General features: G+C 63.2%; 1 protein-coding gene across 1 annotated transcript in view; it reads right to left on the bottom strand.

The window, feature by feature from the left end:
* The window catches only part of LOC141475569 (protein unc-13 homolog A-like), a 35595-nt gene that overhangs the window by 899 nt on the left and 13089 nt on the right, over window positions 1-21607 (bottom strand). Inside the window, exons 12-44 of the mRNA XM_074164007.1 lie at window positions 21151-21244; window positions 20068-20117; window positions 18953-19040; window positions 17898-17903; window positions 17526-17597; window positions 16999-17218; window positions 16533-16760; window positions 16157-16298; window positions 15607-15776; window positions 15009-15124; window positions 14747-14910; window positions 14334-14496; window positions 12251-12319; window positions 12023-12112; window positions 11724-11858; window positions 11290-11423; window positions 10994-11079; window positions 10626-10752; window positions 10441-10537; window positions 10187-10330; window positions 9562-9645; window positions 9219-9296; window positions 8862-8950; window positions 8567-8719; window positions 8290-8413; window positions 6717-6722; window positions 4788-4826; window positions 3693-3722; window positions 2454-2510; window positions 2208-2288; window positions 1926-2073; window positions 767-823; window positions 95-159 (exon numbers count right to left, since the gene is read on the bottom strand). Of these exons, the coding sequence (XP_074020108.1) occupies window positions 95-159; window positions 767-823; window positions 1926-2073; window positions 2208-2288; window positions 2454-2510; window positions 3693-3722; window positions 4788-4826; window positions 6717-6722; window positions 8290-8413; window positions 8567-8719; window positions 8862-8950; window positions 9219-9296; window positions 9562-9645; window positions 10187-10330; window positions 10441-10537; window positions 10626-10752; window positions 10994-11079; window positions 11290-11423; window positions 11724-11858; window positions 12023-12112; window positions 12251-12319; window positions 14334-14496; window positions 14747-14910; window positions 15009-15124; window positions 15607-15776; window positions 16157-16298; window positions 16533-16760; window positions 16999-17218; window positions 17526-17597; window positions 17898-17903; window positions 18953-19040; window positions 20068-20117; window positions 21151-21244 (3406 nt within the window). The remainder of the gene's footprint in view (window positions 1-94; window positions 160-766; window positions 824-1925; window positions 2074-2207; window positions 2289-2453; window positions 2511-3692; window positions 3723-4787; window positions 4827-6716; window positions 6723-8289; window positions 8414-8566; window positions 8720-8861; window positions 8951-9218; window positions 9297-9561; window positions 9646-10186; window positions 10331-10440; window positions 10538-10625; window positions 10753-10993; window positions 11080-11289; window positions 11424-11723; window positions 11859-12022; window positions 12113-12250; window positions 12320-14333; window positions 14497-14746; window positions 14911-15008; window positions 15125-15606; window positions 15777-16156; window positions 16299-16532; window positions 16761-16998; window positions 17219-17525; window positions 17598-17897; window positions 17904-18952; window positions 19041-20067; window positions 20118-21150; window positions 21245-21607) is intronic.

Below are 21607 nucleotides of genomic sequence, written 5' to 3'. Positions count from 1 at the left end.
AGGCCAGGGGGGGGAGGCTGGTGATGGCAGGCTCTCCTCTCCATCCACCGTCACCCTCCAGCCCACCCCCCGGTGCCCCCACCACCCCCGGCACCCGCCACCCGGGCAGCGCCGCATGCTGAGCCGAAATGGAGGCGATGGCGGGTGAGGAGGGGGTGTCTGGGGAGGGGAGGCCAAGCATGGGGTGCAGTCCCGGCCCCCTCGGGCAGGGTGCGATGGAGGCCAAGCGGGGCCCGTGGAGCTGGGCTCATTCCTCACGTCCCTGAAGGGTGGACGGAGCTCGCCGGAGCAAGGCTAGTAATGGTCCTTCTGGCAGCAGAGGGGATGGGGGGGGACAGAGACGTTGTCATGGCCTCCCCCGGGGCCACAACGCCCAAGGGGATGGCTCGCAGGGAGGCCGTGGCAGGTGCCCACCCCTTGGCAGCAGCAGCACTGGGACCAATGGTGGGGGGGTGCCCAGAGTGCGCAAGCGAAGGCAGGTTCCCTCAACCCCATGGGGCACGGCCCCCCCCCCCACCCCCCCGGGCTGGAGGTGGGGGGATGTCAATACAGCTGAGCTCAGCTCCTCCAAATTCAGTCCAAAGCAGCCCCGGGAGTGCAAGTCTGGGGGCGCAGGGCTCCAGCTCTGCCCATGCTAAGGGTCCCCAAGGAGGGGGGTGGCGCCGGGACAGGGCTCCTGGCCACCCCGGCCCGCAGTGCCAGGACTGTTACTAGCCCAGGCCGGCGGCGGCAGGCAGGTGCAGGGGTGGGCGAGCAGCACACGTACCCTTCTCAGGATAAATTTCTTCACTAAGGGTAAACCTAATACCTTTCCCACCATGAACTAGTGGGAAGGAGAGAGAAAGAGACAGAGACACGGCACAGAGTAGACAGAGAGAGGAGGAAGGAGACGACGTGCGTGAGGGACAGGAATGGTGAAGGGGGGGGGGGGGAACAAAGAGAGAGAAAGAGAGATCAGATCTCGCAGACAGACGGACGGCCGAGCATCCGGACAACACTGCAGCGACACGGGAACGCCGGGCAGCACCCGGCTCCGAGCCCTGGTCCCGGGGCCAGGCTGCACCCAGGGGTGCTGGCACCCAACCCCATGTCCCCAACACGGCTGGCACAGGAGGCACAGACAGGACAGACGTCCCTTGCAGGAGACGCACAGACAGCAAACGCATGTCCCACTCCCCCAGGACGCAGACAAGCCTGGCTGGGGCACTGTGCGATGGCCCAGAACTGCCACCGGGCATCTGTCCCCTCCTTGAGCAGCCAAGGGACAAAATTGGCAGCATTTGGAGCCAAGGGGCAGTCATACCCCGGGGGGGTGCCCACCACCCTCTCAGAGGCAGGACAGGGCCTGAGATGGCACTTGGCACCCTGGAGGGATCCCAAATCGTGGGGTACGTGGGGCACCCAGCATGCCCAGGACAGACCCTGGCACAGCATCCCGGTGCCACCGATCTGAGCCCTGCCCAGCCTGGCACCGCTTGGCCGAGAGCGGCAGCGCTGGCCCAGAGGTGTCTGTGCTGGGTGACAGGGGCCATCCAGAGGGGACAAACACCATGACATATGGCCAGAGGGTGACCTTCCCCCCAAGCAGCAGCACCCCCCAAGCAGGGCCCTCAGCACCATTTCTGTGCCAGCCTGGCCATGCCCTGGCACTGGGGACACGCTCTTCTTGCTGGTTGGGGACTTCGGGGTGCCAGGCTGCCTCTGGGCACCTACAGCCCCTCTTCACCTGCAAACCATGGGAGGAAAAAGCCCTTCCCTCCCCACCCATCCCTCCCAGTCCCTCCACGAGCCTGGCTGGGACCTCAAACCCCACTGGGATGGAGGCAAGGAGGGTCCCTGGCCGTGGGGCAGCCAATACCGCTGTGTGGGGCAGGGGTCCTGGGGGGGGGGGGGGGGGGGGGGGGGGGCAGGGCAGTGCATCCTACCCTGCAACGCCTGAGTCTGCACGAAGGTTTTGATGAGGAGGTCGGTGGCCTGGGTGTAGAGGGACAGGGCGTAGCGCAGCGACTGCAGATCAGGGCTCTTCTCCAGGAACGTCTTCTTCAGCCCCACGCCGCCGGCATGGAAGTATTGCTGGAGAGGGGGGTGTGTGTGTGTGAAACAGCCACAGGGTCCTCAGTGGCTCTGAAGAGACCCCCACATGCCCCCCCAAGTCTGTGCCTTGGGGCTAGAGCCCCTGGGGGCACCCCTTTGTAATCCATCCTCACCTTGATGGTGTCCAGCGCCAGCTCCACCACTGCACATTGCTTTGGGGTCAGGCTCTTGGCTTCCTCCCGCACCATGTGGTCCTGTGGGGCATGAATGGCCCATGGGACCACAGCATGGACCCGCACCCCTCACCCCAGCCATGGCCACCAACGAGCACTGCTGGGGTCCTTGCCACAGTGCCAGTGCCACCCAGAGGGGCTCAGACCACCCATGCCCCCCCCCCAGCTCAGGCTCCCAGCCCTCACCTTCAGCTTGGAGAGCTGCCCCAGCTCCTTGGCTGCGTTGAAAATCATCTGTGTGCCCTGCAGAGAGCAAAGAGACAGGAACGGCCCCGGTGAGCTGCCGGGCTAGGGGTGCTATGGCCAGGCTGGGCACACGGTGCCAGGAGCTTGCTGCAGCTCAGGGGGCTCCCCCGTCCCCCCCCCAGGCTCCTCAGGGAGCCCCAGGGGCCACGAGCCATGGGGATGCGGGCGCAGGGAGAGGGTGCATCCCCTCGAGCTCTCAGCACAGGTGTGTGGCTGGGGGCTCGGGGACCCCAGGCCAGGGCATCACCCTGGCATCAGGGACCTCACGCCCTGTTCAGCAGAAGCCACTTGGCCCAAGGGTCCCCATTCTGTTCCCTGTGGTGTCCAAGCACCCACTCCTGCATCCCACAGAGCCCAGCACGGCACATCGCTGGCACCGCAGGGACAGTCACACATCGGGGCAGGTGGAGCAGAGAGCGAGTGCAGGGGGACAGCGGGCATGGGGAGGATGCGGAACAGTCCCCCTGTACCCCACAACGCTGGCAGCCAAGCCAAACACCCCCCCGCCACCCAGACCCCTGCCCAATCCCAGCCCCAGGGAGGTTCCCGGCCCCTTTGCACCCCAGGGACCGCCATGGATGGGAGCCCCCTGCCACCTTCACCTGCCCCGTGCCACCCTCCTGGGCAAGGGCCGTGAAGCTGTTCCATGGGACTCAGTGGCACGGCTCTGTGGGACACAGCCCCATGGCACAGGCAGATCCCACTCACCTCCCTGGTCCGGCAGCCGCTCAGCGGGCTGAGCACACGCTCTCCTCCAGTGCAACAAGCAGCTGGGTAAACTGGGACCCAGTGGGACAGAACCAGCAACTCCCACCTCCTTCCCCCTCCCAGCACCAGTAGGTCCAGTCCTTCCCAACAGTGAGAAACCCCAGAATCTACCCCACTAACCATTACCTTCTTGCCCCTCCCATGCCCTCTTTTTGTACCCCCCATTAACCCTTTGTGCCCCCCCCGACCCCGGAGTTCTGTCCCATTAATCCTTCCCTTGCTGTCCCCATCCCCCCCAGCTGGTGAACAGGCTGGGAGCTGGGGACACTGGTGTCACCCAAGCAGTGCACGACGGGACACTGTACTGAGCTGGGACACCCCCTCCACCCCACAGCACACGGAACAAGGGACGGGGAGGAGGCGAGAGGAGGGACCAGAGCCAAGTGGGGAGCAGAAGAGCCATGTCCTTACTTCAGTGTGACTGGGCAGCTTCACCCTGCTCTGGAAGAGAACAGCAAGGGACAGTTACTGGTGGCCCCAGCAGCGACCAGCCGCGGGTCCGGGCCCCCCACATCCCCCGGCCGTGCGGGCTCTGGCCCTGTGCTCTCCTCTGGTTGTGCCCAGTTCTCCGCTGGTGCCACTGGTTCGGCACCAGTTCACACCTGCAAAGGCTCAGCCCCGTGTGAACCTGTGATGAGCGCGCCAGGTCTCTCCCTGAGTAGGGGCAGCCTTGCTCCCTGCCTTGCTTGGGGCCGGGGAAATAGCTGCAGGTGGAGGAGAGCAGCTCACCCAGCACGCCCAGCAAACTGGGGCAGGACCCACAGCGTCCCCTGCGAGAGGAGGGGGTAGTTGAGGGGGGGGGTGGAGGCATTGCCCAGATGGATGCCAGTATGGCTCTTCCCGAGAGCCAGGTTTTGGGAGCAGGCAGTAGGAGCACCCAGAGGGACAGCCCATGTGCCTGGAAAAAGCCCCTTTGGCAAGTGTGGGGCTCAGCAAGCCTTGCCGAGACCCCTCAAGCATCAGGGGGGAGCGGGCTCGAAGGTCCAGGGGACCTCAGCAGCCCCATGGCCCCTGGCAAGCCCTGCACCTCCCCAGCGTGGCCCAACATCCTGGGGGTCACCTCTCCCTGAGCCCCCAGCAGCGGGGGTTTATGCCCGGGGCGGGGGGGTTGTGCTCAGGATGTCCCATGCTTGGGCACCCCATCCCGCATGGCCTGGAGGGGTGCTGAGCGCCATGGGGCAGAGTCCCCCATGCCCGCCCGGCACTGGGTAACACCCCACATATACCCACCCACACGGGGGGGTGGGGCACTAAACACACCACAACACCCACTCCCTACCCCGGGGGACACAGAGAAACAGGTCACTGTCCCCTTCCTGCAGACAGGCAGCACGTCCCGGACAACACGGCACACCTCAACACGACAACACGCCACGCAGGCAACGGCACATCCAGACAGCACGACAGAGGAAGCACGGACAAGCCTGGACCTCCACAGCAGGTGGGTGGGGGGGCCACGAGTGTGGCCACGGGGCGATGACACACATGGAGCCCACGGCTATTTACCTTCTCTGTCCCCTTGCCATGTTTTCTCAAGAGCGTGCCCTGTAGAAGCAACGTCAGAGGTTGAGTGGTGGGGTTTGGGGACAGCATGGGACAGGACACAGCGGGGGCACAGGGCAAGGCTGGGCACAAAGGGTGGCCACAAGCTGGCAGCGGAGACATCTCTGGGCTCCTAAAGGACAGCCAGGGCCGATGGGGAACTGGCCCCTGTTGGGGTGCTGGGCTTACGGGGGACAGATTCCCACTGGGATACTGGGTTGGGAGAAACTGGTCCCCAGAGGGATGCTGGGTCAGTGAGGGACCGGTGTCTTTGGGGTGCTGGGCCAACTGGTCCCCACTGGAATGCAGGATGTTGCACTGAGGGGGAACTGATCCTCACAGTGGGATGCTGGTCCCTGCTGGGATGCAGGGATGCTGAGCCCATGGGGACTGGTCCCCACTGGGATACAGGGATGCTGAGCCCATGGGGACTGGTCCCCACTGGGACACAGGGAGGCAGGAGGCAGCTGACACTGGGGCAGCCTCCAGTGCCCCCACATTCCCTCCAGTTTGGGCTGATGCTCACAGCGCTGGGGAGGGAGGGGGCAGCTGTACTTGAGTTTCTGGTCCACACAGTGCTGGGCCCAGTGACAGCCCCACACTGACCCAGGTCCAGCAACAGCAAGAGAACCGGTGTAAAATGGGGCAGTGGAGCCACGGGGGGGGGGGTTGAGGGGGTGGGTCCTGACCAGCTTCTTGGGGCGGGCTGGGGCCCGGCTGAATCAGGAGGGGGTAGCGGGGCTGGGGGGGGGAGTGTGTGGTGTCAGCTGGCAGGGGAGCCTGCGGGAGGGACAAGCAGCACAGTTAGGGCCAAGCAGGGCCACCAGGAGGGTTTCTTGGAGGGAAACTGAGGCACGGGGTGATGGGTGAACGAGAGGACCTTGTGCCCCCAGCTGGCACCACCCCAGCGAGGCTGGGACATGAGGTCCCCGTGAGGTCTGAGGGGAGGCTCAGCCCCTGGCTGCCCCCAAATGCTGCTGTTGGAAACAGAAGGTGTTGGGGGACATGGGATGGGCGTTTGTCCCCACAGGGACTGGCACCCAGCTCCCAACCACCATCTGCACCACGGCTCCTCCTTGCCAAGGTGCCTGCGGTCAAAGCAGGGGTGGGGGCAGGACTGGGGGGCGGACGTGACCATTCCCTTGCCCGGTGGGACGTAAGCCCATGGCCACAGACTGAGTGGAAGATGACAAGAGGAAACTGCTCAGTCAGAGCCGTGCAAGGACCCAGCAACGGTGAGAGGGAACCCAGGTGTTTGGGCTCCCAGGGCTGGACCCCAACCAGGGAAAAAGTCTCACAACTCGTGCCAGAAACCTGCCCCACCGCCGAGGAACTGGGGCAGGGACCGTGGTGTCCCGGTGAGATGCTCCTCTCCGCAGGCAGGAAAAGCCTCTGCCCTCAGCCCCCACCATCACACCCCAGCCAGGGCCTTAAGGGGAAACTGAGGCACGAGGGGTTGGGAAGAGCAGCCCTGACCTCTGGGCACATATGGCTCCTGTCCCCAGTGCCCTCGACCTCTCTCACCCTCACCACGGAGCAAGAAGATGGGATCAGCCTGGCTTCGGCTGTCCCCGATTACATGGCACTGCCCCATCACCGTCCCCTCCCGCCCCATCGCTAACCCTCACACCTCCCCACATCCAGGCACCGCGAATCCATCCGGGACCTTCCCCCCGATCCCAAACCCAGCTGGGGCCGTGGGCAAGTGCCCGCCAGGAGCCAGTGCCAAGCGGGCAGCACGAGGATGGGGACCACGGAGGTGGACCAAGTCGGGAGCCAGAGGAGGGTGTGGGCAGGGGGCGGGCAGCCACACAAGACAAAAACCGGCGCGGCCAGGACCGACACACAGCGGAAAGACAGACAGACAGACAGACAGGGAGCCACCGTACTTACAATCATCTGCCATTGAGAGGCGAGCGGAGCAATTGGAGAGAACAACCATGACATGAGTGTCGGTCCCCTCCCTCCTCTGTCCTCCCCAGCCCCAGCTGCCCCATGGCTGGCTACCAGCCCCGGCTGCCCCCGGCCCTGCCAGCCAGGAGGGACAGCAGAGCCAGGGGTGTCCCCCATCTGACGTGCCACAGCATACGGCGTCAATGCCCTGTCACCTGCACCGCAGGTCTCCACAGCCCTGACGTGGCTCCATCCCAACCTGTCTGGTCCTTCCTCGCTGTGGCAGCGCACTCTGCCCTGGGGAGCTGCTGGGTCTCGCTCGACATTCAGCTCCGACACATGGCCCCGTGCCACCAACCTGCCCTGTCACCCCCAGGCTGGAGCCCAGAGCCACTCTGCCATAGGGACCAGCCCCAACACGGCCACCCCTCAGGAACATCACCCAACAGATCCATGTGTCCGTGCCTCCTCCTCTGCCCTCAGCACAGGGCTCGCTGCCTCCAGAATATGGCACAGCCACACACGGCTGGGAAGGGACAGAGACAGGGACTGGGATGGTCACTGGGAACCAGTGGCACCAGCATCGCTGCTAGATTTGGCCACCTTTGGCCAAGGGAGTGATGCAGGGCTGACCTGAGCTGGGCTCTGGGCTGTGACAAGATGCCAGTGAGGTGGCACCACTGAGGGCTGATAGATCACCTATGACTGTCCCTTACAGACACAGCACGAGGAGCCACACAGCCCCAGAAAAGTGACACAGCGGCCAGTGGCTCCAGGGGCAAGAGTAAGAGTCCGAGCCCAGCTTTGTGACAGTGACAAAAGCCACCAAGAGTGACAAGGGCAGATGTGTGGCTGGCTCAGAGCCCTTGGTGTCACCCTTCCCTGCTGGAATAGCCGCCCCAGGAAGTGTTGGGGTGCACAGGGAGGACGGACACACAGCGATGCGATACGGAGCCTCGAAGCCTGTAGGCAATGTCCCTCTGGGGAAGGACCATTCCCAGGGCTTCACTCTGCTCCGCTAGAGTCTGCTCAGCCCAGGAGCGAGGAAGAGCTCAGCCCTGGTCAGGAACACATCACCCATCCCCACGTCATCCCCATCCCTGCGAAGCCAGTCCCTGCCCCCCAAGTGACCCCAGCCCCATGGCAAGAGTGATGTGCGGTGGCTCCCCGTGCTCCGAGAGCCTCCTGATTCTCCTCCTGGCACAGGGACCGTGCCCACGGCTGGTGCTGATGACCATGGCATGGGACACTGCCCCAGCTCAGAGGGAAGGACAGAGAGGAAAGTCTACCTTCGTCCACCTCCTGGTGCCACGATGGAGATGGCAGGAAGGTTCTTTGGCAAAGCCAGCCCAGAGGATGCCAGGCTCCACCAGGCACCTGGGTCAAGGATGACCTTTCTCTCCTCCATCCCTTCCCTGGCCATGAGCTGGGGGCAGGTTTGGGGATGCTACTGGAGTCCCCACCCCCTCAGCAGCCACCAAGGGCACCAGCCATGTCCCACACTGGCCCCAATCAGCCACCTGCGTCTCAGCTCCAGGGTCCCCTGTCCCTGGCTTCCCTCCCCGTCACTCACCGTCTGGTCAGTGAGCGGGGGCAGGACAATGGTCTTCTCCATTGTGTTCATCACCAGCTTCCAGAGCTCCTTCAGCACCCGCTTCAGCACCGTCTTCTCGCAGATCTTGGCAAAGAGCGTCAGGCTGCAGAGAGGTGACAGGGCTGAAGGTCCCAGCACGGCACCCCTGATGCCACCACCCCTTGCTCAGTCACCCGGACACTGCAGGTCCCCCACACTCCCAGGGCAGGTCAGGGGCATTGGGGATGGCAGGGTCCCTGTTGTCCCTCCTACTCACTTGCTGTCCAGGAGGTCCATGATAGGCTGCAGGACATTGTCAGCATCCTGTGCAACGCTGCTGCAGGTGCTGGCAGGGACATTACCAGTGCCCTTCACCTGGCCCAGGATGTCACCCATCTGCTTCACACACTCTTCGATGTGCGGCTGGAAACTGGGAACCACAACACAACTCAGCACCCCTCATGGCCATACCCAGGACCCTCTTGGCTGAGCAAAGCCCCCAGTCTGGCCCCAGCTGCACCTCCTGGACCCCCAAACCTCTCCTTGGCCCACCACCTGTGTCCAGGGTGTACCTGGTGGCAAAGATTCGGCTCAGCTCATCCAGGACGTTGTTGAGTTTCACCTGCAGTTCCTTGAGGATATCACTGGCTTCTGTGTCCAGCTGGAGGGAGAACAAGTTGGATAAGCTGTCAGGGTCCCTGGCCCAGCCCCGGGGAAGGAGGGGTGGTCTCTCCACCCCAAATGCCCTCCTGTGCAGGGTGAAGCCCATGCACCATGGTGGGAGAGCAGGGTGCCATGGGGTGGGACAGCGTGATTCCATACAGGAGTGAGGAACTGAGGTCCGCTCCCAGCACTGCGGAGCCGGGGAAGGGGCTGCCTCTGATGGGAAGGGACTGATCCATCCCCTCCTGGTGACCCCCGATACCCACCTCCTTCCCACCCATGGCTTCAAACATCTTCTCGAGCTGGACGCGGAGCTGCTGGATGTTGTTCATCAGGATGCAGGGCTGGAGGGGTGGGATGGAGAGGGGGGGTCAGCACCAACCAACGCGACTGGAATAGCTGCCCATCCACCCAGGTCCCTCCCACCCTGTGCTGGGGGACACAAGAAGAGTCATGGCACAGAGGCCTGACTGGCAGGAGGGACTCCAGGGACTGCCACCGGACAGAGACCAAGGGCAGGACCTGTGTCACAGGGACCAGCTCTGGAGCTGAGGCCAGGGCTGGGGTCACTGCATGGAGACAATGGCAAACAGAAGGGAGATACGTCACCACTTTCTCCTTCTCCTTGGAGCAGTAGGAGGCGAAGTCCTTGGAGATGATCTCAGCGTACTGGAGTAGCACATTGCTGATGGTCTGCAGCCAAACGAGGGATGGGACCCACCCAGAGAGCAAAAAGGAGGCAGGAGGGAGAGGAGACGACCATGAGTCCCACAGCAGTGGAACAACCCAACGCCTAGATACACCCTAGAACCCTCTAGACCCTCTGGCCCCATGGATGCACCAGAAGTAGCACAGGCACAGCCTTTGGAAGCCAGATCCAGCACATCTGGTCCCCATGAGCAGCTCCAGCACAGCTGTGAAGGCATCAGCCACCAAGCCTGCATGCAACTCCATCCCACAGTGCAACAAGCCGGTGGCATCAAATTAATCTAGATTAATTAACCAATTAACTCATTAATTAGCTAATCTCCTGCGCTAGCAAAACTGGGAGAGCCACAGGGTCTGTTGGTGGCACGTTTCTGTGAGCATCCCCATGAGAGGTGGTGCGATCTGTGCCGCTGCCCACAGCTGGATGGGAGGTGGCAGAGAGAGCCCAGGAGCCCCAGGCCAGGGCTGGGACTGGGTTCCCAGGGGTGCTTCTGGCCCAGCGGCCCCCACCCCAGCAGCTGCCCACCTTGGCAAACCTCCGCATGTAATGCCCAACGATCTGGGGGTCGGGGCACTCAAGCTTCTTGATGATCTCAAAGCTCTGGTTGAGCTGGGAGAAGACGTCCACCACGGAGCAGGAGAAAAGCGCATGCTCTGATGTCTGCTGGAACTGTGGGAGCAAGAGGTGGTGTCAGCAGGAGGTGGGGAAGGGAGGTTTTGGCCCCACTGGGCATCGAGGAACAAGGCCCTGGCTGTGTCCACCAAGGCTCTTGTTCATACCCCATCCTTCTTGTCCCGCTCCAGCGCTCCGTGCAGGAAATCCCGTGAAACCTCTTCATTCTCATCCAGCCACTGGATAACGAAGGGCTCAAACCAGCTGGAAGAGAAGGCCCATCCCCGGTGAGGCCAGCTGGCCCCCAGGCCAGCAGCCACCCCCTGCCCCGCTCCCCAGGGACTGCACTCACGCTGGGTACTCGGGGACGCGGCTCTTGAAGGAGGGCAGCTCGGTGACATACTCGTTGTAAAGCCACTTCACCTTGAAGTGCAGGTTCATGTAGTCCGCGCTCTTGCACAGGCGGTGCTTGTCGTGCTCTGCACGGGGAAGGCGAGCGCACGTGGGGGTTGCTTCCAGCCCCAGACTTGGGGGGCAGCTGCCCCGAGGGCAGCTCCGGGGATGCCAGGGCAATGAGGTGAAGATGGAAGAGCTTCTGGGGTGGGATTTAAGCTGGGCATCGTGTTGACGAGGGGTGAAATGGGCTTGCCCAGGGAACAGGGGAGGTGGGAGCAGAGTGGGCTCCCACCAGGCTTGGAGCAGCGTGGGGGGGACACTCACCCTCCATTGCGTACTTCATGTCCTGAGCAAAGAGGTTCCACATCACCTCGGCGCTGATCTTCCCCACGTTCAGTTCCTGGGGGAATCTGGGGCGGGGGGGAAAGCACAGACACAGGGTGGACCAGCCCATAACTTGGAGATATGTGTCCCCTCCCCAACACCTCCCTGCTGCCTCAGTTTTCCCATCTGTAGAATGGACGTTACAACCCACCTCCAAAGGACTAACGATACCGTTGCCGCCGTGTGGGCAACCACCCGGGTGTGAAGCAGCATCCCCTCTCCCAGCACCTACTCACTGGTTCAGGCAGGGCGTGTAGGAGTTCTTGTCCTCCTCGATGATGGAGACTATCAGGGTGATGAGCTTGGACCAGAAGTCCAGGTTTTTGATGCTGGGGCCCTGCTCCTCAGGGGGCACCTCACCTTTCTTAGTCTGGAGGGATGGGGACACAGCAGAGGCTCCAGTCACCCCACCCGGGGCTAACAAGGAGGCAGGAGGGCTCTGGGAACACCCCTGGAGACCCCCATGCAGCTCCCCCCCCTTATCTGCCCTGGTCTCAATCCCACAGCAGTGGGGCTCCAACCCTGCCCCAAGGCTTGGGGCTCATTCTGCCCGGGGCTGAGCGCTCTGGAGAGGGAGCGGGAGAAGGGCAGGGGATGGAGAGTGTCAGTGGGGGGCAGTAAGGTCCCCCCCAGCATCCCAGTGCTCCCCAGCTCCCCCCACCCCACGCACCGGGTCCGTCTGGTACTCGCGACTGTAGAGCTCGTGACAGTTGTTGAAGATGTACTCGTAGGTGGAGTTGAGGCAGGCCTTCACGCAGTCCTTCACCACCTGGCTGGCTCGGGGGGGGCTCTGCAGCTCCTGGACCTGGGGGTGCGGGGAGGGAGCAGCGCTGGAGGCAGCCCCACAGCCCCGGCCCCCCACCCGGGAGCTACCACGGGGCCAGCGTGACCCCAACCTTGCAAAAAACTGGGGCCAGGGAGGGTCATGCTCCCACCAGAGGGATGGGGCGAGCGGGGCCCCGGCGATACCTTCATCCGAAAGAAGGTGATGCTGGTCAGCAAATCCACCGTGGACTTGAGGTCCTGCAGCCGTTCGGGGCTGCTGGCAGGGAAGTTGTTCTGCCAACGGGGAAGAAAAGAACGGAGTTGCACAAAAAACTCACAGAGGAGGGGAGTGGAGTCGGGGAGAAAAGAGCCGCCTGTTGTTTCGGACCTTATTAGACGGGTGGGGAAACTGAGGCACGGCGGGCACCTTACCCGGTACATGGAGAGGTCGATCCGCAGGGAGTTGTGCAGCTGGTCGAGGAGTTTGACGAACCGCTCCTTCTGCGGAGAAACGCCCCGGGGCCAGGTAAACGGGGGAAAAGCGGCAGGGACCGTCCCCCCTCCCAGCTGCCCCTGCCTTTCTCTGCCCCCAGCCCGGCCCGTGCCGCCCCCAGCTCTCATCCCTCTCCTTCCTGCTGTCCTGCTGTCCTTCCTTCCCTCCGTCCTTCTGCTTCATGGCAGCCCTGCGGGCAGTCACAGGATGCCCGCAGAGAAGAGCGTGTCCTTGCTGGTGGATGAGGCTCGCTGGCAGCCATCGATGGCTCCCGGGCTCGGTGCAGGATGGAGAGGCAACACCGCGCATCCCCTTTCCTCTCACGGTGCCGGGATGCTCTGTCTGCCCTGCCTGCTTGAACCCGGGGCTCGGGGCAGGGAGAGGGTGTGCAGGATGGCGCCCCTCGGCCGCGTGGCCCTGGGACCGAAGCTTTCGAAGAGCTCAGGACAAAAAAGGGCAAGGAAAAAGAGCAGTCGGGCTCTTGGGCTCCTGCAGCGCTCGCCCGTCTTCGGGGCCGAGCTGCTTCAAGACAAGGCCAGGGTGGCCCCCGGGAGTTGGGACACCTCCATGGGCTCCTCGCTCACCCAACGGGGCCGCATCGAGGGGTGCGGGCAGGGAACCACCCCAGGGAAATGGGTTGCACTGGGGACAAGTGGCTTCAACTCAGCTCAGCCCAGGAGTGCGGGGCGGGAGGATGCAGATCCCACCTTGGGCTGCGGGTCGGCTCTCAGAGCTGAGGGCAAAGCAACCAAATCTGCCCCAAAAACGCTGTCGGGAGGCATTTCACTTTGCATCTCTGCTGGAAGGGGGGTTTGGACAACCCCGTGGGTCTCCCTGAGAGCCCTGGGTTCCCCCCACAGCACGGGATGTACCGGCTCAGGGCTGCACCCGGAGAGCCCGGAGCAGCTCCCCGAGTCCTGGGGGGACAAGGGGACGGGAGAGGGCAGCGAGTCCTGCGCCCGCCTGGCTGCTGCGGGGCCAAGCCGGCAGCCTGCACTGGCGACCGCAAACCTTGGGCGCGTTCGCCCGCCGGAGAGGGCAAAGCCAGGCCCTGGGCCGAGACCGTGCGTCCCCGCCACCCAACGCTGCAGCGCTTTAAAACTGGACACGACGGGTACTCGGGGTTAAAGCGAGACGGCCGGGCACTTTAGGACCCAACCTTTAGGCTCTCTAAAAAAAGAGAAAGAAACAAGTTTTTAAAACCCTCCATGTTAGAGAAAAGGTGCTTTTTTTTTTTTTTTTTTTTTGCTTTTTTTTTTTTTTTTTCCGCTTTTCCGTCCGGTTTCCTCCTGCTGCGTGACCTGGAGGCACAGCTCGCTCGGCTCTAGCTACCCCCTGCAACAGGAACTGGGAGATGATCCAAAGCAGCCGCTGTGCTCGGCCCTGGCTGCGTCCCTGGCTACCCAGCACTAATCCTGACCCGAGGCTGGGCACTAATCCTGGCTCACCCCGTGTGCGTCCGCAGCAACCGCCGGCTGCCCCTGGGACAACACGGGGGGAGCCGGGGCGAGAGCTCAGCCCCAACACCCCCGAGGACGCACCCGGCCCCGGGCACAAGCTCGCCCCGCTGGCTCCAAGCGCGGCACCCAGCGGGCACCCATGGGCGCTGGCACAGCCGGGCGGGTTTGCGGCGGTGATGGGGTGCGCCCAAAGCGCACAGGGCTGTGCAAAACTCCCGGCGAGCTGCAGGGATGGCTCCTTGCCACCTCTTTGGGATGTTGCCCCCGAGGTTTCCCCCTGGCCACGCTGCCGCTCAGCATCCCAGCCCACTCCGACTCCAGTCGTGATTTTGCCATAATAATTTGGAGAGCAAATTTAGACCTTCTCCCAGGAAGGCGGTGGCTCTTTTCCTTCCTGGAAGGATAGCAGGATGAATTTTGGGGCCAAGCAGGGGCTGACACCCCCCCCCCCACTGCCCAGCTGCAGTTTGGAGCGGGGTGTTTTGCACGGCCCTTTTTGCCCCTCGAGCCCCCCGCCCCCTCCCAAGAGAAGAGAGAGAAGAAGGAAGAAGTGTTTACGCACCATCGGACTTACCCCGAAATTGGATGCGGCAAAGCGGTCGGAGGCCGAGACGTTGGTGGAAGCCGTGGTGTGGGCATAGTAGGCGTTGATGTTGGCTAGCAGGGTGCTCATCACCGCCGGCACCCCTGGGCACATGTATTTGGAGGAAAGGCAAGCAAAATGCCTGCAGAGGGAGGCGGAAGGTGAGGATGTGGGGCTGGGGAGGGGCTGAGCGTGGGAAGGGGCACAGAGTTTGGGGTGCAGGCATGGAGAAGGGGATGGAGGGGGTGCACGGGTGCGGGTCAAGCTTGGGGAGCATCTCTGCCCCCGTGGCGGGGAGGGGCGTTGGAAATGGCAGCAGGGGAGGAAGACGCCGATGGTGACCCCCCACCCAGGGCTGCCCCTCTGAGCAGGTTGGGGGGTGAGGGACTCACGTCATGGCCTGGTAGATGGATTCCACCCCGTAGCGCATGGCGAACTCATCCACGATCTCCTGCGCCGTCTCATCAAAGTACACCTTCCAGGCGTCGTCCCCCTTGGCGTCAGGGATCTTCACCACCCCGTTGTTTTGCAGATCCGTCACGAAGTGGAACAGGTTCTGGAGGCAGAAATGAGGCCATTCAGGTCCGCGGGGCTGGTGGTGGTGGCATGGCCAGGGTGGGGGCCGTGCCCCTCGCGCCTGCCCGTGCTGCTCACCTCGTGCAGGCAGGTGTACTGGACATGGTAGGGGGCCACCTTCTCCTCGCCTTTGATCTCCACACTGATGTGCAGCCGAATGGCTCCCGACACGGCCGACTTGTCTGTTCGCTTGTCTGGGGGGACACAGGGAGGGGGATGAGACATGAGGCTTCCCCAGAGCGACTCCGCTCGCTCCTGGCCCTAAAGAGGGGCAGGTGGCTCCGGCACAGAGGGGCTCTTGGGGCTGGGGACAGGGGGATGCCCAGGGCTGAGAGCAGATGGGGTACCACGGTACCGGGTACCAGAGTACAATGCACCAAGGCACTGCAGAGAGGGATTTGCCCATATCTCCAGGCACTACAGCGATGTGGCCTCTCCGTGCCTCAGTTTCCCCTCTGCAGGGGGGCGGTGCCCCAGACCTCCTGGGCAAAGGGCTTTGAGAATGGCCCTGGGCAAACACTTGATCCCAATGGCTTTCGATATTAACTGGTTTTAAGAGCAGACCCTATACTAACGTGCTGAAACAGCCTCCACACCCGGGGTAGCAGCACGTCCCCCGAGAAGCGCAGGGATGGGGGTCCCAGCCCAAGCGGGCCGTGCTGGGGCAGCTGGTTACCGAGGTTGTACCAGACGTCCATCTCCCCGCTCAGGGTCCGGACCTCGATGATCGTCTGGCCCAGGAAGTCGTCGGACTCCCTCTTGAAGCGCTGCTTGACGCGGGACTTGATGTCGTCGTCTTCGTCCCAGACGCGGACCTTGATGCGGTCGGAGGAGTTATGGCACTCGCTGGGGAGGGGAGAAGGGGGAAGCCCCGGGATGAGCAGGGGAACCCTTGCAGCCTCTCCCCAGCCTCTGCTTCCCTAAGCAAGAGGGACCATCCCAGAACCAGGCAGGAAATGGGGAAGAGAGCAGATGTGGGGCCACCAGCCCTCCCCGGTGGGCTCGGCAGGGCTCGGCACCGTGCCCAGACAGCCCCCAACGCAGCCTGGATCAGTCCCCATTTCCAGGAGCCAAACCCTCCATGGCACAAAACCACCACTCCCAGTGACCCCAGCAGCCCCCCTCCACCCTCAACTGGGGCAGGATGAGGCCCCAGCTGACTCCCCACCAGCCGGCATGACTGCGAGTGGCCAGGAAAGGGGCCGGAGGGGCCGGGGGGAACTTACAAATGGAAATTCTCCTCCCAGACCGGGTTGAGATTGCCGTAGATAGTTTTAGTCCTTTTTTTGGTCTTTCCAACCTGGACAGTGACATACGGGTCACTGGAACCCGTCTTGTCCTTTGCTTGCAGGCCCTGGGCACAGACGACTGCAGCGCAGGATGGCACGGCACAGCGTGGCACGGCACAGCACGGCACAGGAGGGACACAGCAGAGACAACAGAGAGAGGAGTCAGTGCCAGAGCCACACCGAGGTCCCCACAACAGGCACCTCGTGTCCCCTGGCAGAGCCCCAGGGGTGAAGCCCCTTTTGCAGGGGCAGGAGGGCAGTTGAAACACGGGGTCCCCTACGGCACATGGTGCCAGGCGCAGCCGGTGCCTACCCGTGATGCTGATCTTGGCTGACCATTTGGAGGTGCCGTCCAGGACACTCTGCTTCACTGCCTTCATCTGCTGGGTGTGTGTGGTCTTGGTGACCCCAAACACCTCCTGGATCAGCTCAAATATCTCGGGCTTGTTGCGCTCCCGGATCTTCATGCGGTCCTTGAGCACCATGATGATGTTCTGGGTCCGGTCCTCCGCTCCGTGCTTGGAGCTCTTCTCTGCCGCCCCTGGGAGAGGACAGCCATGGGTGAGATGGAGGGGGCAGGCAGCATCCAGGAGGGAGCCAAGAGCTCCCTGAGCCCACCATGCATGAACGAATTCAAACCTGGAGGGGTCTACACCCTGCCCAGGACAGATCTTCCCTGCTCACCACTTCCCCCAGGCCCAAGCTCTCCCCGGGGCCGCTCCATCCTCCTCCCTCTCCAAAGTGAGGAGGGATGAGGCTGCGGGCACCAGGCTCCTTACTCTGCAGGCAGTCAGCGTTGAGCAGGTCCTGGCACTTCTCGTGGCACTTGACGCCGCACTCGGCGCAGCGCATGCCCTGCCGGGCGATGCCCCAGAGCAGCCCCTCGCACTCGTAGCAGTAGGTGGGGGTGGTGGCCGTCCACACCTCAAAGTTGTGGGGCGTCGTGCAGGAGATGGGGTACACTAAGGCTTGCAGGGTCTTCTTGTAAACATGGTTTTTCTGTGCAAGGAGGGAAGGGGGAAGGGGAGAAAAGCTCAGGCGACGTAGGGCAGCTGAGCCGTGTGGGACGGTGTGGAGACCCCATCCACGGGTGCTGGGCCACGTGCAATGTCACCGCTGGGTGAGGACAAGCAGGGCAGAGGACAACCACCGCCACCCCCAGGTGCATCCATCAGCAGCCTTGGCTGCTTTGGCATCGCCGGAGGAGGACGCTGGTGTGGCACAGACCCCACATCCCCGTTGCTGGCCCAGCCAGCTGGGGCTCAGCCCTCCCACCACGACCCCCCCCAGCAACCCCAGCACCTACCAGCTCCTCGTTGTTCAAGGTGCTCGAGGCCAGCGCGGACGTGATTCCCGCTTTCCTGGACTGGACCAGGGACTGTGGGAAAGAAACACAGTTTCCAGATCCGGCAGAGCATGGGGTGTCCCTCCCACAGACCTTTGGGGTCCCAGTGGCCGTAAAACACCTGGGATGGACCCCCACCCCAAACAGGGGTGGGTGCTGGCTGCATGGGGGTGGCAGTGGGGGCAGCCCAGCTCCCAGTGACGCCAGCACTGCAAGGTGCCACCCCACTGTGCAGTGGGACTGGAACCAGTTCAGGGGCCTCCAGCGTTCCCAGTTCAGAGCCTCTCGACGTGTGTCTGAGACCCTGGGGAGACGGGGGCGGGGGGCACTTACCATTGCCTGTGAGCAGCCAGGGCCGGCGGGGGGAGGAATAAAAGGCCGTTAGTGTGAGCCACCTCCCAGCAGAGCAAGTCCTGGCCCCTTCCCTGCCAGAACGAGTGGGAATCGGGGCAACATCAACCCCTCACCCAGCGCAGGGCCAGTCCCTGGAGGGTGGGGGTTTCCCACCCCAAGCCACAGCACCAGCTGCAGCCTGCCAAATCCCAGCTGGGAAAGGCAGCAGCGCCCCCCCCCCCCCCAACCCCCACGACATGCCCCCCCCCCCCCCCATCACCACCCACACCCCGACACCGACACAGCACAGTGCAGAAGCATCAGCGGCGGCCCGAGCGGGCTGGGGGGGTGGAGGGGATTGGGGTGGGGACAGCAAAGAGAGGGGGGGGCAGCAGGATGGGAGAGGGTTGGGGACAGGATGGAGGCACCCTGGGGAGGGCACAAAGTGGAGGCAGCGAGGGGTGGAGAGAGGGGGAAGGAGGCGAAGGGCACCTAATTCTGGGTGCAAAGGGTGGCTGGTTTCCCACACTGCTGTCGCCTGTCAGCAGGGGGGTGACAGCAGAGCGACCCTGAGCATTACAGCCCAGGGGCTGGGTGAAACCCCAAGGCAGGGACAAGGCTGTAGTGGCGCAGGGTGACAATGGTGGGGACAGGAGCATCTGTGTGGCTTAGAAAAGCCAGTGCTGCCCCTCCTCTGGTCCACGTGTCCAGCGCCCGACCTGCAGGGAGCCCGGGACACCTGGGACAGGCAGGGATGGGGCGGGGGGGGGGCACGCAGCATCGGTTAAAAAAAAATGGGAAAGAAGAGGCAGCTTTGGGCTGATGCTTGGTTTAGGGACAGGGCCCTGGAGCTCCGTTAAAGAGAAGCAGCCTCGGGTGGGGAGAGCCCAGCTGTGCCATCCCCACAGCTCCCCACTGCCAGGGCCAGGAGACCCCAAAAACAGGCTGGGACCCCCCCCCTGCCCCATCCCCCGCTGACGGCGGGGCTGGAGGAGGCTGGGCTGGCCAGCAGCACCCAAGGGTGCTCTCTCTTTAACCCCTCGGACCGCGCTCACCAGATCGCTGACTAGAGGGAGAGATTTGCGTCCAGGCTTAATGTCGGGCATGCTGTTAATGCAGCGCAGAAACCTTACTGCCGCCCCCCTGCCGCCAGGGACGGCCAAGCCAGGCCAGAGAAAAGAAAAGAGAAAACACAAGCCATGTTAGAGGCGGTTGGGGAGCGGGGCCCGGGGGCCCGGCCATCGGACGGCGCGGTCCAGCGGGACGCAGCGGGAGCGAAGCCGGCAGCTGTGTGGAGCGAGGCGTTAGGAGGAACCTCACCAAATCGCTAACTAGGGGGATGGGTTTTCGCTTGCGTATGTCCGGCATGCTGTCTATAATGATCAGCCCGCCACCCGGCCTGCAAGAGAGACGAGAGTCAGCGGGGAAGGGGAAACTGAGGCAGGAAGGGACCACACACACACACCCCCCGCCTTCGCCCCCGCCAGCTATTGCCCTGTGTTCACTCAGGGCTTGGCAGACAGGACCCACCCGTGAGACCCCAGTTCCCACCACTGCCCTGGCTGGGGCAGGCATCACCAGACTAAAACCTGGGGGGTAAAGAGGATTCTGGCAGAAAACTCTGACTTTCTCCAGGTGAAGATATTCCTCTTCAGTGGCATGACAGTGAACCACAGGAGAAAAAATAGCTCGTTTGGCTTAGTTTGGCTTAATTAGCTTTGGCTTTGCAGTGTGGAGCAGGAGAGCTGGGTTTTCCCTCTGGGACACCAAAGGTGAGCCTTTGGCCTCCTCACAGGCTGCCCATGAGGGCGAGACCGGGGCGAGAGGTTCCGGGTTCCCTGTGGCACCACTCGAGCCCCAGACGGCAGGAGAGAAGCGGGAGCTGCCACCCCAGCTCAGTCCCATCCCGACCCACTCACCTCCTGGCTCTCCCCCTCGGCAGCGGCTCTTGGGGACACGGAGCGGTGGCATCTCTGCTGGCTCCTCCAAAAGCACCGAGCGACCAGCATTCAGCCCAAAAATCTGCTCCCCCCCGGTATGCCAATGCTCAGCAATGCTTCCCCACGCCATCCCCCCAACGAGCTCGTTAATCACATCCTAATGAGGAGGGAAGAGCAGCCCACAGGACCCTCGGGAGGGGCAGAAATCACCGGAGTCCTCACGCACTCACCCGCCTTTGAACCACAGGGATTTAGCCTCTCCATCGCCATCCCCACGGGCCTGCAAGACACGAGGTGGCCGTCACGGGCGCAGCGCTGGCCCCTGGCACGTGTGGCAGCCCTCCCCGGGAGCTGGCAATGCCAGAAGCCGAGCGCCCAGCGGGGGGAAAGGATGGAAAGGGTTTACAGGGTGGGTGGAGAAAAGCCTGTTCCTAAAACGATGGGGCTCTTTCCAGCAAAGAGTTTGCACTGGGAATAAAATATCTCCAGGAGCTGGGCAAGCGGTGGGCAGGATTCAGCCCAGGAACTCGGCAAAGCGTGAAGAAATTCAGAGTTTGGGGGACTGGAGAAGCATCGCTGGAAAGGCTCGGCAGGTCTGGACGGACCCGCAGCCGGGTGGAGAGAAGTGGGGGGGGGAAAGGCAGAGCACACCAGGGATGGGGTGTGTGCAGGGACCACCCCGCAGGGCCACCTCCCTTCGCAGGGAGGGGGTTATTTTGGGGGAGAAGGGAGGAAAGAGCCAATTATACCTCCCTCCTGGGGCAATCCCTGCACACACACACACACACACAGGGAAGGGAAGGCACACAGGTTGCTGGGAGGTGGTTCCCGTCGGACATGCTTACCTGCAGGCAGGCTACACCCCTTCCCTGCAGGAAGGGGAGACGCGGGCGCAAGGGCCATGGTGGTGGACAACTGAAAAGAGAAGCGGTGGGGAGGGGAACCGAAGCCCCAGGGGGTGGATCCACAGCCAAAACAAAAAGAAAAGATGGAGGATGGAGTCTAAAAACAGAACAAAAAAATGTCAACTCAATCCAGGGGAGGAGGGAGGGGGGGGCTCACACCAGCACACCGCATGCAGCACACACCGGGGAAAGGTCCTCAGGGGGGGTCCCACTGGACATGAATGGGGGTTGCGGGGCCACCACTGTAGGGGGCCCTCATGTCCCCACTGCCCTCAGGGTGTGGGATGTCCGTGGGGTTGGGGAGCAGACATGTCTGGAAGATGCCTGGGTGCAGGAAGGGGCCATGGCCCCAGACCAGCACGTGGCCGGGACTGGGACATGTGGTGGGTGGCAGGGGGGGTTGCTCACCTCCTGCAGCTGCATGCAGACCTTGTTGAAGGCTCTCAACCAGTTGGCTTTGGCTCGTGCTTTGGGGTCCTGTACCTCCGCCTCCGCTTGCTCCCTGCAAGAACACACCTTGCTCACCCCCCCAGCATGGCACTGGGGAGGGGGGAGTCAGCCCCCACCCCCCCCAGGCAGGATTGAGCCTGCAAATTATAGATCCTGATGGGCCTTGAGCCGGTGTGGCCATATCAAAAAAACCCTCTTGCTGCCAGGAAGGACTCTAAAAAGGCAGCAGAGTCAAGGCAGAGCAATGGGGAGAAGCCAGGGGTTCTCCCTCCCTTGGGACACTCTTGCCCTGGGCACCCAAGTGACATAAATCACAGACTGGTTTGGGTTGGAAGGGACCTTAAAGCCCATGCAGTCCCACCCCCTGCCCTGGGCAGGGACACCTCCCACCAGACCAGGTTGCTCAAAGCTCCAG

The sequence above is a fragment of the Numenius arquata genome, chromosome 25 (genome assembly GCF_964106895.1).
Source record: "Numenius arquata chromosome 25, bNumArq3.hap1.1, whole genome shotgun sequence".
Taxonomy (NCBI): domain Eukaryota; kingdom Metazoa; phylum Chordata; class Aves; order Charadriiformes; family Scolopacidae; genus Numenius; species Numenius arquata.
This window is presented reverse-complemented; position numbering and strand designations above follow the sequence as displayed.